The sequence below is a fragment of the Leptopilina boulardi genome, unplaced genomic scaffold, assembly GCF_019393585.1.
Source record: "Leptopilina boulardi isolate dan_hultmark-lab unplaced genomic scaffold, ZJU_Lbou_2.1 LbouV2_330, whole genome shotgun sequence".
NCBI lineage: Eukaryota > Metazoa > Arthropoda > Insecta > Hymenoptera > Figitidae > Leptopilina > Leptopilina boulardi.
The window spans coordinates 2,870,056-2,881,615 of NW_026137897.1; the positions used below are offsets into that span (position 1 = coordinate 2,870,056).

Genomic DNA, 11,560 nt, shown 5'->3' on the forward strand with positions numbered 1-11,560 from the left:
AGGTATTCCATATACTTCCAAGTTAATTCGAGGTAATTGAAAGTAATTCAAGGTAATTCATGATAATTCAGTATAATTCATATACTTCAAGTTAATTCTTGATAATTCAAATAATTCAAAGTAATTGATGATAATTCACATTACTGCAGATAATTCAGGATATTTTAAATAGTTCAAGACAATTCAGGATAATTCAATACAAGTGTACACCTTAATTCACAAGTTATTTCCCCCTCGGGTATAACCAAAAATGAATGAAAAGCAAAAAAAAAAATGTCAAAGAAAACTCAGGGAATCTAACATTGCAACTGAATTAAATATATATTTGAATTTCCTTTTTAAATAATTACAAACTATTTCCTATACATGCGCTTCTGCGTGATTTAAAAGCGCGCGGTTTTCAATATGGCCGCTAATAGTCTACTTTTTTTTATCTGCGCGTAGCGAGCTTATCACATAGTTTTTACCGACATTGTGGAAACACCTAAATAGTTAAATCATGGTCGTAAGGACAGTAAACAAAACCAAATACCAATGTTTCTTTCGCAATGACCAACGAGGTCAGAAATGTCATAAAATTGAAAATGATGCAAATGTCACAATTGTTGACGTAATTCCAGAATGACAATGACATTGTCCGTTAGATTAATTTCTTGATGTTAATTTATAAAAATTAACAATTAACAATTAATTTAAAGAAAAGTGTAAATAGTAAGTTATAAGTATGTTCAATTTAGGTGGGAAATTTGGAAAGTGAGCAGTTGTCATTAATGAAAGGAGGACAAAAGAGAAAGTTTTTTTTTCTAAAAGTCCAGAATTCTTTTGTAGTGTTAATAAATTTAGTAGAAGCAGTCATATTGAAGAGGTTTTTTTTTTTTCTTTAAAAAAACGAATTAAGTTTCTCTCTCTAAAAATGTTTGCAAACAATTCACTTATAATTTTAAGAAATCCTCGTATATCTTATTTTCTGCTGAGTAAGTGTCAAGCAGCATATAATAATAATCCTAAAAAACAATTGGAACGAATGAAACAACCGGAAATTGGTTTAATAAAAGCATTTAGTACTAAGGCAGCAACTAGTCAAAAACCAGATTGGAATAGAGCTGTTTCTGAAGCAGAGAAAATTGTTGGTTATCCTACTTCTTTTATGAGTTTACGTTGGCTTCTCAGCGATGAAATTGCTAATGTTGCTCTTCATTTACGAAAACTTGTTGGTTCAAATCATCCACTTCTTAAGACTGCTAAGTAAGTTGTGTATTTTTATTAATTTCTTAAAATAAAAATCTAGAGTCTATTAAAAAAAAAATATATATATCACACAAGTCTTTTTTAGTATACAATGCTTTATATTTCAATTATTTAACAAATTTTTAACTAAAATTCTTCTCTAAATTAATTATTTTCAATAATTTTAATAAAATTCTATAATTTTTTATAATTTTATAAAATTTTAATAAAATTACCAAAAATTTCAATTCAAAATCACTTGAAATTCAATTTTCAAAAAATTTCGATTTAAAACATTCTTAAAACACCGCTGCCAAGTTGAAGTATAAACTTTTTGTGTTCATAAAATGAACATTTTGCTTCCCTATGGAGATTTTCTGTAATAAATTTATGATAATTTATTTGGTATTATAATAATTTTAAAATGGCGTTAAGTTGTATTTTTTTGTGTGTGTATTTGCAGAGATTTATTTTTAACATCAATAACTTCGTAATATTTTACAATAAATGGTTCAATAATAGGTCAATTGATTCGTTTTTAAATATTCTCCAAATTGTTCATAATACTTTTTATTTTTAATTTTTTAAATTTTTTTAATAAATAATTCCAAAAAGGCAGGTTTTTTAAAATGTTAATAACTCTGAATAAAATAACAGTAGGATATTCGCTAATAGGTCAAAAGATGCGTCTTGAAAAACTCTACAAAACTAGAAATAAATATCTATTGGTGTCAAATAAATTTTTTTAAAGTTATGGGCAAAAAACGATTTTTAAAAAATTTTAAAATGCAAAAAAATAATAGTTGATTTGTATTAATATTGCTTAAAGTACTTTCATTATTTATCCGACAGTGAGACCTACAATTTAAAAAAATTTATCCCTTTAGCTCTTACAGTATTCGACATATTTAAGAAAATGTATATATACATTTTCTATTCCATGCCAAATCGGAGACCATTTGGCTTTTGCACCTCAGATCTTTTTGAAAATTTTTTTCCTTTTAGTACTCATGAAGACTAGCTTTCACGATTTTTTTCAAATTTTTTCATCAAGCCCTTTAGGAGATATCAATTTTTGAAAAATTACGTCACTTTTTTTTGAAATGCTTGTAATTTCGCTAAAAATTGACCAAATTGGATCAATCTTATATCAGAATTTTTGTTTTTAAACGTACTTTCCAAAAAAAATATTGAAAGTTATTTTTGAAAAAAATTTCTATTAGATTTTTGAGATTTAAGACTAAAAATTCATTTTTGAACCTGTGTGTATCGATCGATTTTTTTCAAATTTTTTTTTTACAAAAACTGCTCTAAATTTGACGAATTTTGAGCCTAGTCCGATAATGGGAAAACGATGGGAACTATTTTTTTCGAATTTTCAAATTTTTAATTATTCACGTTAAAAAGTATTTAAAATTATTCTAAGAACTATTTTACTATATATATATATATAATTAATAATGTGTAATTATTTGACACCTAGAGATTAATTATTTTAGATTGATTAAAGGAAAAAGATATAAACAAAAAAAGTATTAAACATGCTCAATAAAGTTTTTTCATCGAGCAGAATAGACGGAGACTATTCTTTACTCTATGATTCTGTAGTTTAAAAGGGTTGCAGCAGAAATTAAATGCTCCTAAATTTGATATGGCATAAGAACGTAGAATTATTTTTTTACATGACACGCTATAAAGACTAACAAAATATGTTTTTAGGTTAAATTTGATTGTGATATTTTCGCACTTGTTCCCATGGTGAATATTAATCAGGAGTAACAATGCGCAAGTCGCGTTTTCGTATTCTTCTGCGCACGCTATTACTCCGCCATTTTGAAAATAATTTCTGTTTTAAAACAGGAATCTATCGTTTTTTTCAGGGTTTGATCTTCCTAGTCTGCAAATTTATTTTTTAATTCTTAATTTGTGATTAAAGCTTTCATTCATATTTATTAATTATCGAGTTATCTGGTATTACAGTAGAGACTCCATTATCCGGACCCCTATTATCCGGATATTCGATTATCCGGACAAATTTAAAATTAATTTTTTTTTTTTTTTTAATATAAAGTTTATAAAGTTTCAAGCTCTAGAAACATCTTTACAATGGTTTGAAAAACAAGAAGAGTGCTATACCGTAAGCTTACTGCGACTAAAACAAATCAGGGATATAGCTGCTATGAAGAGAAGAAATTGCTTACGTCAAACGACAATTACCAAATATTTTAATAAAAATTAAATACCATATAAGTCAATTCAAAAACGTGAATTTTTACACGAAACGTTGCGTTTTAAAGTGTTTTAATTATTTTAAGAAAATGTTTATTCAAATATTTTGAAATATTTCTAACTAAACATTTATTAATGTTGACTTTAAAAGTTTTAGTTGTTTCCAGTCTTATTTTAATACATATGCGAATAAATATATGAAATTACGAATCAAAAATTTGTTTAATTCGTACTTTACTCGATTATCCGGATTTTCGATTATCCGGACAAGCGCCTGCATCCATTAGTCCGGATAATGCGGAGTCTCTACTGTATTTTGAAAATCATTCATTTCAAAATTGCTTAATAACTTCTACAAATAAAACAAAATTTTAGATAAATAATTAAAATATTACTTTATTATTTATTTTCTAAACTATTTTATTTTATAAAACTAACAATAATCGTTGGGTTTGAATGAGAGAAAATGATTATTGTTTGATTTCCATACAGATAATTAAAAACGTAAAATTTGAAAATTCGAAAAAAATAGTTCCCATCGTTTTCCCATTATCGGACTAGGCTCAAAATTCGTTAAATTTAGAGCAGTTTTTGTAAAAAAAATTTTGAAAATAATCGATCGATACACACAGGTTCAAAAATGAACTTTTAGTCTTTTTTGGAAAGTACGTTTAAAAACAAAAATTTTGATATAAGATTGATCCAATTTGGTCAATTTTTAGCGAAATTACAAGCATTTAATTATTTCTAAAATATTCCATCTAAAATTTTCATGACGCTAAAGTTACCATCGTTGATTCGACGAATCAACGAACGAATTTTTCGTTTTCAGATTAGTTTAAGGGACAAGAACCAATTTTTTAAAATTGAAACTTCTTTATTTTGGTCCCAAATACATCCTTAAGGCCAGGTCCAAGTCGTGTCAGCTGTTCCATTGAAACTTCAAAGGAACAGCTGACTCGACTTGGACCTGGCCTTAAACACTAAAAATCCTCAATCAAGGCGAGGAAATATTCAACTTTAGGAAAAAATTCTTTTCGTCGATTCAATGTTGGTAACTTCAGTGTTATAAATTTTTTGAAATTTTTCATTCTTTTGGTTATAATTCTAAGATTAATAAACAAATAAATCAAAAAATTAAAAATTATTTTTAAATGTTTAAATTTGTTTATTAATCTTAGAATTATAACCAAAACAATGAAAAATCAAGATGGTTCTTTCGTGACGCAAGGAGTTAAATGATTGTATCTTCAAAACTATGATAGATAAACCAAATATTATTTTCATTTTACTCAGAATTCTTCTTTGGGTCATTTTAGTGTAAAATAGATCACAGTTGAGAAATTTTTGAAAAATTGATAATAATTGACTATTTTGGAATTTTGTATGGTTTTAAAGTAATTATCAGCATTTTTTTTATATCATGGAACATCATCCTCGACGGCAATAAAAAAAATCTAAAAGCAAACTGAAATTTGTAGGCATTAATTTGATAAAACTGTATACAATAATCTTAAAAAAATTATGTTTATTTAAAATTTTATCGATGAATTTTTTTTTGTTCTTAAAATTATCGCGTGACATCACTTAAACGATATTAGAAAAAAGATTGTATGAGCAAGAAATTTTGTGTTAAACTTAGTCCAAGCTCACCATGAATTTTTATTTTAAAGTATTTTATTAGAAATAATTATTTTTTAGACGAATTTTCATTTTTTGAATTAGCAATTTGACAGAATTTTTATTTAACAAAATTTTTAAGGTATAGAAAATTTTTGTTTGGCAGAATTTTTATTTTCTAGTTAATTTACATTTTATTTAAAAGAATTTTAATTTAATCGAATTTTATATCGAATTTTTAAATGGCAGAAATTCCCATTCACCGAATTTTTTATTTATCCGAAATTAAAAATGTCCAAATAAGCAATCGACAAAAACATTTCAGTGCAATTTTTAAAATATAGACTAATCACGATTTTCTTGATAATTTTTAATTGGTTAATTTTAAAAATTGCACCAAAATCTTTCTGTCGATTGTTTTGTTCGGCCATTTGTAATTTCGGACAAATGAAAATTCGATGTCTAATTTTAATAATTTCTTAATATCATTATTGAGAAATTTTTTTAAAATTCGATTATTTTTTAGAAAAATAAATTAAAATAAATAAAAAATAAACTTAAATTCAGTTAAAGTATTTTTAAATTTAACTTTTTCTTTTTTTCTTTAAAAACAAAATGTACTTTAAATTTACAGAAGTTTAATTTATAATGGACGTAATATGCAAGCATGGGGACTAATTGTTCTTTTAATATCAAAAGCTGCTGGTCATCTTAATGTAGATGATATGGAAGAGGATAAGGCAGCAGGTGTTTTACATAGGTATTTTTTTTATACGATACTTTTTTATTTTTAAATTCTCGTTGCATTTTTAAATTTTAAAATTGATTCAAAATTTACAATTGTCTGTATTATTTTACTACAGTCAACGTGCTTTAGCTGAAGTTACGGAAATGGTACGTACTAGTCATTTGGTCCACAAAGGACTAGTAAATATTCAACCTGGCGTTTATCCTGAAACTGCCGAAATGAATGATATGACATTTGGAAATAAAATTGCTCTATTAAGTGGAGATTATTTATTAGGTAATAGTTGTGCGGAACTTGCAGCGTTAAAAAATCAAGACGTAAGTTTTAAATTTTTTCTTTCATCTCTTTGAAAAAAAAGTTGTTAGTAAACTTGTGGCGCAAAAAAAATGGAACAATTTACATATAATAACAACTACAATATTATTTTAGTAATTATTTTAATTCATTAATGTAATGTGTTGAAAAACTTTAATTTTTTTGTTTCAGTTAGTAGAACTTATAGCAAGTGCAATACGCGATTTATCTGAAGCCGAATTTGTTGGCCGTCGAGACAGTCAAAATCATCCTTTACCCTCCATTCCTTCTGCAAATGAAACAAATTATGCTGTAAATGAATGGACGCTGCGAAATGTTTTAAGCGCAGGTTCTCTTTTAGGAAAAGCATGTCAAGGAACTTTACAATTGGCAGGACATGACGTGGAAATGCAACGCCAGGGATATAAATTTGGAAAACATTTAGCTCTCGCTTGGCAAGTAAGAACTTAAGTTTTTTAATTTTTATTTATACACTAATTTCTGATTGTTCAATTTTAAAACTCGGGACGAAATTAACAATGTAATATTATTATTTTAGGCTTGTTTAGATTTAGGTCCATTCATCAGTAAGGATCCAACTCTTCCTTTCAGTTTATGTTGTGCTCCAGTGATGTTTCACATTGAACACGATCAATCTATTCTCGACGAAATAAATAAAGGCCTTGATTCTGTACAAAATGTAGATTATATGAAGGTAAGTTAATTTAATACTAACACATTAAAAGTAATCAGGGAGTTTCTTAATACTATAGAAGATTTTTGAGGTCGCTGATTCCTAATGAAATCTGCTAATTAGAATGTATTTGTGTCCACAGCGAGTGTTTCGCATGTTAAATGAATATTTTTATTATCCACATTTTGCAAAAATAATAAGACATAGAATATCTAGTTGTGACTCATGTCAGAAAAATAGTTTCTAATCAAAAAAAAATTTTTGCTGAAAATAAGAAAATACGCACCCCAAAAACCAGGCGAAATTTTATCGATTGATTTTTATGGTCCAACTTTCAAGGGAAGATTCAAATATATACTATCTGCCATAAATGCTTTTAGTAAATGTGTAAAATTATATCCTATTAGAAAAATAACCACGAATATAAATAAAATCTTCAATCATCATATTAAAGAATTCGGAAAACCTGAGAAAATTATTACTGACCATGGTACTAAATTTACTTCAGGGATATGGACTAGTAAACTAAAAGCAGAGGGGATATAACCGGTATTTTTATCAATTAGACACCCTCAAAAAAATATTGTTGAAAGAATACATCGGGAGTTATTTAGATTTTTAAAATATTAACTAACGGGAAACATAGTTCTTGGTGAAATTGGATAAAAGTGATTAAAAGTTGTTTTAATGAAACAACCGAATTTACCGAATTTACCTATTAAATAGGTCTGATAAGGAAAATAAAATAATTGCAAAATTTTTACAAGTTTACGAAGGGTTTTATGAAATCAAAAAAGTAGTAAAGCCAGGAACATATACAAAAATTGAAAAAGAAAATGTACCATAGTTAAGACTTAAAAAAATATATTCAAAGAGTAGTGTAAAACAATAATTAAATTTTCATTCTAAAAATTTTAATAAAAGTCTTAAGGGAAGTGAAATAAAAAAATATTACATTAATAAATTAACAATAAAAAGAAAATAAATAATTAACATTAAAATTACTATGAACAATTTTCTTTTGTAAATAATTTTGAACTAAAGTGTTAAATACATTATTAAATAATTTTAATAAATTTTGGCATTTCTTAGAACAGGAAAGATATGTTAAAACATCTTTTTAACGTTTCGAAACCGGTACCGCGGTTCCCTCATCAAAATTTCGAAACGTTAAAAAGATGTTTTAACATATCTTTCCTGTCCTAAGAAATGCCAAAATTTATTGAAATTATTATTATCAATTTGGATAAAACATCAATCAAGATTAATATTAAATAATTAATTGAAACACAGTGATTTTTTTAAAGTATTCAGTTCATAGTAAAAATAAATATTTTTTATTATTTTAGATCCAAAATTGAGATTTTGTTATTTCTAAACACACGCGAAATTTTGAAAGCGATTTAATTACAAATTCAAGATGTGCTTACTTATTATTTTGTTTATTTATGATCATTAGATTAACTGAAAGTAAATTTTATTTCCTTTAAATTCAATGAAAAATCCACAAATATTTATTTAATATAAACTATATTAATTGTTAATATTAAAATGTCATGATAAAATTTATTTTTATTTAATATTATTTTCTTTTAACATTTAATTCTTCGAAACAATAAACGATCAATTTTTTTTGAACAAATAGAAAAATTTTTCTCAAGTTAATAACAGAAGCTAACAAACCAAATAATTATTGGAAAGATTCCTCAAATTTGGTTTAGAAAAGCGACAAACATTTCAAGAAATAAAAGATTAAAATAAATAGAGAATAAAGTAAAATAGGGCCAGTTGGGGTAAATGGGGACAAAATTGCTATTTTTCACAAATTACGTAAGTTTCTTCCTTTAAAAGGTAATATTTGCGGGTTTATTTTTTTTTAAAGTTATTTACATTCCCAGGATTAATTTTATGCAGTAGAAAAAAAATTTAAATAAGCTTTAAACGCATGAAACTGACTGTCCCCATTTACCCCAAAATTTCATAAAATTTGGGGTAAATAAGGACAGCATAGTTTCTAAGAAAGATTTAAGAAAAAAGCTTCCTTAAGTATATTACTGTATTAAGGGATGAAAAAACTAGAAAAAAAAATTTGTAGTAGATATATAATAGTTAAACCAATTGAAATTTTTTTTTATTTCAGTATTTTGTCTCGCATTTGAAAAAAACAGACTTAAAAATCATACCAAATTTTTTTTCTTATTCCTTATGACTCTCATAACAGAAATTCACTTGAATTTTTGATTTTTGTTAATTTGGTTAATAATGACAAGCTGTCCCCATTTACCCCAAAAATTCGAAAGCTCAAGGTAAATAGGGCTTGCAATTATTAACCAAATGGACAAAAATCAAAAATTCAAGTGAATTTCTGTTATAGGTGTCATAAGGAATAAGAAAAAAAATAAGAAAAATCGCATTGAGCGATAACTTTTTTTATCTTGCTGCCAATTGTCAAGATAAAAGCTTGACAATACTCAAAACCTCTTGCAGGTGATCTGAGGTTAAAATATTGACGTTGAACTTAATTTTAAAACTGTAAATTAAGCTCCAAAACCTCTTGTCCCCATTTATTCCAACTGACCCTAAATCAATAAGAAAAATTATATATGTATATAATAATAAAATGCTTGGTCTGTCCTTCTGTCCTAACTTGACGTTGGCCTTTTCTGATTTCACGTGTTTTTTTGAATAGTAATCTTATGACGTGTCAAATTTTGACAATTCTTTTTCTCATTTTTGCCAAAGTTGTATAATTGTGTTTCCAAATTTCGGAATAAGTTTCTTTAAAATTCCAAATTCGAAAATTCAATTCACGAAGCTGAAGTTCACAACGTTTACCAACGAAATTTTTTCTAAAGAAATTAATTGAAACTTTAAGTGTTTTGTAATTAAAATTTTAGATGATTTCACTAAAAATTTATTAGAAAATGCGGACAAAATATAATAATTTGAAAATCATTTTTAATTGAAAAATCGTTTCAGATAGTTGAATTTTCAAAGAATATTATTAAAATAGTGAAAAATAATTGAATTTCCTTAGAGTTATAATTGAAATTATTAAATTTCAAAAAAAAAATTTTCGATGGAAAATTTTAGAAATAATTAAATTTTAGATGATTTTAAATTCAAATTATTGAAAATTCAATTAATTTTGAATTCAAATTTTTGAGAATAATGAAATTTTATTTGATTTTAAATTTGGAAAATAATTGAATTTCAGTTCATTTTGAATTGAAAGTAATTGATTGATTTTAAATTGAAAATTTTTTAAATAATTGAATTTCAATTAAAATTTTGGAAAATAATTTTATTTTAGTTAAATTTTAGTTGATTTTGAATTTAAATTTAGAAAACAATTGAATTTTAGTTGATTTTGAATTGAAATTTTTGAAAATAATAGAACTTTTTTTTTTGAATTGAAATTTTGGAAAGTTTTGAATATATTTGAATTTCAATTAAAATTTTGAAAAATAATTGTATTTTATTTAACTTTTAGTTGATTTTGAATTTAAATTTAGAAAACAATTGAATTTTAGTTGATTTTGAATTGAAATTTTTGAAAAAAATTGAATTTTAATTAATTTAGAATTTAAATTTTTGAATAGAATTGAATGTTAGTTGATTTTGAATTGTAATTTTAGAAAATAATTGAATTTCAATTGAAATTTTGGATAATAATTTAATTTAAGTTCATTTTTGATTGAAAATTTGGATAATTAATTTTGAATAGAAATTTTAGAAAATAATTGAATTTTATTTCATTTTAAATTGAAAACTTGGTAAATAATTAAATTTTAAATTGAAAATTTTGGATAATTATTATTGGATTTTTAATTGATTTTGAATTAAAATTTCGGGTAATAATTGAATTTTAGTTTATTTTGAATTGAAATTTTTAAAAAATAATTCAATTATATTGTGATATTTTTTTTTAAATTATAAACAATTGTTAAACATCATAAAAATTTTAATTGAAAAATAATTTTGATAGAATTGAATTTGTGATGTATTTCATTAAAATTATTAAAAATAATTAATTTAGTGAAGAATCATTTTAGTTGAAAATTTGTTAAATAATTGAATTGAAGAAGATCTACATTTTATACTAAAAAAATGTATTTTCATTATTATCATTTAATATGTAATAATATTCTAATAAATTAAATTATTATTAATAATATTAATCTTTAATTTCTTTATAACACAAATTCATGTCTAGAACATTTTTCTGTGACAGTAAAAAAAATTCTAAATAACTTGTAGGTATTATTATTAACTATTCAGTGGTAAATCAAAGTTTGCCAATTTTTTACCTCAAAGAAAGTTATACACGAAAAACAAAACATGGTCCACTCATGATTACACACCCCTATAACTAATTTTTCTATTTCTTACACTTTGTAAATTAACGTAAATTTAATTTTGAATCTCTTACAGGTATATGATATGGTGATTAAGGGACCCGGTGTAGAATTAACAAAACAGTTACAAAAAGAACATTCACTTAGAGCAATGGAAGTTCTTAATGTTTTTCAAGAAAGCGATGCCAGGACAGCTTTATCAAACATTATTGCTGCTATGAGAGACTTTTGATAAAAAAAAAAATTTATTTATACTGTAGAACCATTTTTAAAGGCAGAGGATTTAGTTAGTTTGACTTTCCAAGAATTTTTATTTTCTTAGTTTTTTTTTTTTCAAGAACATTATATACTTATTAAATGAGATATGAAATCACTTAAAAAGTTTGGAAT

The 11,560-nt window shown here is 24.7% G+C and overlaps 1 protein-coding gene across 1 annotated transcript; it reads left to right on the forward strand.

The window, feature by feature from the left end:
• Positions 1–508: 508 nt before the first annotated feature.
• Positions 509–11,502, forward strand: LOC127285123 (all trans-polyprenyl-diphosphate synthase PDSS2). The gene is made up of 6 exons (XM_051310955.1): positions 509–1,245; positions 5,711–5,836; positions 5,940–6,141; positions 6,311–6,577; positions 6,678–6,833; positions 11,247–11,502. The coding sequence occupies exons 1-6, from the start codon at positions 914–916 to the stop codon at positions 11,400–11,402; spliced, it is 1,239 nt and encodes a 412-aa protein (XP_051166912.1). The 5' UTR covers positions 509–913; the 3' UTR covers positions 11,403–11,502.
• The last annotated feature ends 58 nt before the right edge of the window (positions 11,503–11,560 follow it).

What these genes read in the sequence shown, in the direction of transcription:
- LOC127285123 (XM_051310955.1), top strand. Translation starts at nt 914, where the DNA reads ATGTTTGCAAACAATTCACTTATAATTTTAAGAAATCCTCGTATATCT. An exon ending in GCAGCAGGTGTTTTACATAG is followed by an intron (nt 5,837 to 5,939) that starts GTATTTTTTTTA and finishes ATTTTACTACAG; the next exon opens with TCAACGTGCTTTAGCTGAAG. An exon ending in AAAATGTAGATTATATGAAG is followed by an intron (nt 6,834 to 11,246) that starts GTAAGTTAATTT and finishes AATCTCTTACAG; the next exon opens with GTATATGATATGGTGATTAA.